This window comes from Propithecus coquereli, unplaced genomic scaffold, assembly GCF_000956105.1.
Source record: "Propithecus coquereli isolate 6110/MARCELLA unplaced genomic scaffold, Pcoq_1.0 Scaffold193, whole genome shotgun sequence".
In the NCBI taxonomy this organism is placed as follows: Eukaryota; Metazoa; Chordata; class Mammalia; order Primates; family Indriidae; genus Propithecus; species Propithecus coquereli.
This window is the reverse complement of record NW_012144190.1, coordinates 2,653,194-2,655,996: the sequence shown is the minus strand read 5'-3', so window position 1 is coordinate 2,655,996 and position 2,803 is coordinate 2,653,194. Positions and strand designations below refer to the sequence as shown.

The 2,803-nt window shown below is 53.7% G+C and overlaps 1 protein-coding gene across 2 annotated transcripts in view; it reads left to right on the top strand.

The window, feature by feature from the left end:
• The window catches only part of FCGRT (Fc fragment of IgG, receptor, transporter, alpha), a 25,239-nt gene that overhangs the window by 1,743 nt on the left and 20,693 nt on the right, over positions 1-2,803 (top strand). For both annotated transcript variants that reach the window (XM_012643039.1, XM_012643038.1), the window contains 2 exons: positions 82-333; positions 414-695. In XM_012643039.1, coding sequence (XP_012498493.1) covers positions 82-333; positions 414-695 — 534 coding nt within the window. The remainder of the gene's footprint in view (positions 1-81; positions 334-413; positions 696-2,803) is intronic.

The following is a 2,803-nucleotide window of genomic DNA, read 5'->3' as shown; positions in this document are numbered from 1 at the left end:
CTCTCCCCGAGTGTCTGTCCCGCTCCAGTCTAGGTCCCTCCACCCCCCCATGTGCTCCCTGCCCTGTGTCTCTGTCTGCAGAGAGCCACCTCTCCCTCCTGTACCACCTGACGGCAGTGTCTCTGCCTGCCCCGGGGACGCCCGCCTTCTGGGTGTCGGGCTGGCTGGGCCCTCAGCAGTACCTGAGCTACAACAACCTGCGGGCCCAGGCGGAGCCGTGTGGAGCTTGGGTCTGGGAAAACCAGGTGTCCTGGTACTGGGAGAAAGAGACTACAGACCTGAGGATCAAGGAGAAGCTCTTTCTGGAAGCTTTCAAGGTCTTGAGGGAAAACGGTGAGACTCGGCCTCCGGGGTCTGGAGGGGGAGGGCGCTGGGTCCTTGCTGCGGGCGGCTCACTGTGCCTGGGCGCCCAGGCCCAGGTCCCTACACCCTGCAGGGCCTGCTGGGCTGTGAGCTGGGCCCTGACAACGCGTCGGTGCCCACCGCCAAGTTCGCCCTGAATGGTGAGGACTTCATGACATTCGACATCAAGAACGGCACCTGGAGAGGGGAGTGGCCTGAGGCGCAGGCCGTCAGCCGGCAGTGGAGGCAGCAGGCCGAGGCGGCCAGCAAGGAGCTGACGTTCCTGCTCTACTCCTGCCCCCAGCGCCTGCTGGGGCACCTGGAGCGGGGCCGCGGCAACCTGGAGTGGAAGGGTGAGCCACCTCCCGCACCTCTGGCTTGTGCCACCGTCTCCGTCCCCACTGCCTGGCCCACTCAGGTCCCCTCCCAGGACGTCACCCCCACCTCCCCCTGCAGCCTCCCCCATGCACTCCTGGGGGTCTCTCCACACCCAATACACCCAGTGCTTCCTGCCCCTCCCCTGCTCACAGTCCCCCTGCAGCTCCCCAGCAAGTCCCGGCTTCCTAGATTTGATGTCCTCACACACCCCTCCCCCTGCACTTGTCTCTCCCTGCCCCAGAGAGTCTACACTCCAGCCACACAGCACAAGCAACGCCCTCCCCTCTGAACCTTTGCTCACGTGGTCCCCCTTCCACCTCGCCCCACATCTTCCAACCCTCCTTATCCCTCAAGGCGGGGACTGGGTGTCACCTCCTCGCAGAGGCCTTCCCTCAGCTCTGTAGGTGGAGTCTGCTGTTTCCTCCCTGGAGGCCCCCCAGACCCCCCAGACCCCCACTCATTCAACGGAGTTTGGGAGTTTGGCATTCTCGGTGGTGCCGAGCGCCGCCCTGGCCCTGGGCAAAGAGGGCTGGGACTCTGGCCACCCTCCCTCAGCTCCCAGGCCGCTGGAAAAGACAGGTGTCAGCTGGGGAGTTGCACAAATGCTCAGTCCGAGGGCCGCGAAGGAGAAGTTGGGACTCAAATGAGGTAGCTTTTCTTTTCTTTTTTCCTTTATTTTAATTGTGGAAAATTTCAAACCACAGCTAAGTAGAGAGACTGGTATGACAACCCCCCATGGACGCCCAGCGCTGAGTCCTAGTAATTGTCGACCCGAGGTCATTCTCGTTTCACCTCCTTCCTCCTCACCCACCTCCCCGCCCCCCTCAGATACATCTCGGAACTTGGTAAATCTCAGAGTATTTCATTTATAAATACTTCCGTATGTAATGCTACCAGGTAAGGGCACTTTTACAAAACTTAATAGCTAAGCCATTATCTCACCTGCAAGTAATTAACTGCAGCTCCGTAATGTCATCGGGTGTCCAGTTCCTGTTCACGTTTCCCTGGTTGCAAATGTTTTTTAAAGTGTGACTCAGGAGGCAGCGGAGGTCCACACATGTCAATGATCCATCTATCTCTTCAGTGTCTGGTATCGATTGTTGAGTTTTAAGAGTTCTTTGTCTAGTTTGGACACCAGTCCTTCACGGGACAGTGTTCTGCAAATATTTCCTCCAATTCCTGTCTTGTCTTTTCATTCTTTCTCTTTTTTTTATTCTGAATTTTATTTTTTTGCCAGACAGTCTGAGCCTTTGCAGTTTTCATTCTCTTAATGGTGCCTTTCACAGAGCAGAAGTTTTTCACTTTCATGAAGTCCAACTTAGTTTTTCCTTTCATAGATTTTGCTGTTGGTGTTGTGTCTCAGAAATCATCGCCAAACCCAAAGTCACCTAGATCTTCTGGGTAGCTCTAGGAGTCTGATAGTTTTGCATTTTACGTTTAGGTCTAAGATCCATTTTGGGTTACTTTGAATTAATTTTTGTGATCCCGAATGTCTTTTATTCTGTAGGTTTCCCAGTCTCTTTCCTTCCCTTGTAATTTTGCTTGGGAGAAAGTTAATTGTTTGTCCTCGTCAGTTTCACCCAGGCTGGATTTTGCTGTTTGCACCCCTGTGGTGTTGCTGGACATAGTCCTCCCTCTGTTCTGTAAAGTAATAGCTCAGTCTAGGAGCTTGATCAGATTCTGGTTTGATTCTCGTGGCTAGAAAACTTCGTGGGTGGCTGGTGTGTGCGTCCATGCACACAGGCTCCAAACATCTGCGTGTCTCTGTGATGGTCTGTGGACCGCTGGGGTCAGGTGTTGGTATGAAGTTCTCTGTCAGGTCTTCTCCTAATGGTTTTAGTGGCCATCAGTGGCCACTGCCTTAATCAGTTATTTCATTAGAAGTTACACAGGGTGGTATATTAGTTAGCTAGGGCTGCTGCCACAAGTACTACAGACTGAGTGACTTAAACAACAGACATGTATTTTCTCACAATTCACGAGGCTAGAAGTCCTAGATCAAGGTGTCAGCAGGTTGGTTTCTTCTGAGGCCTCTGTCTTTGGCCTATAGATTGTGTCTTCTCCCTATGTCCTTACATGGTCT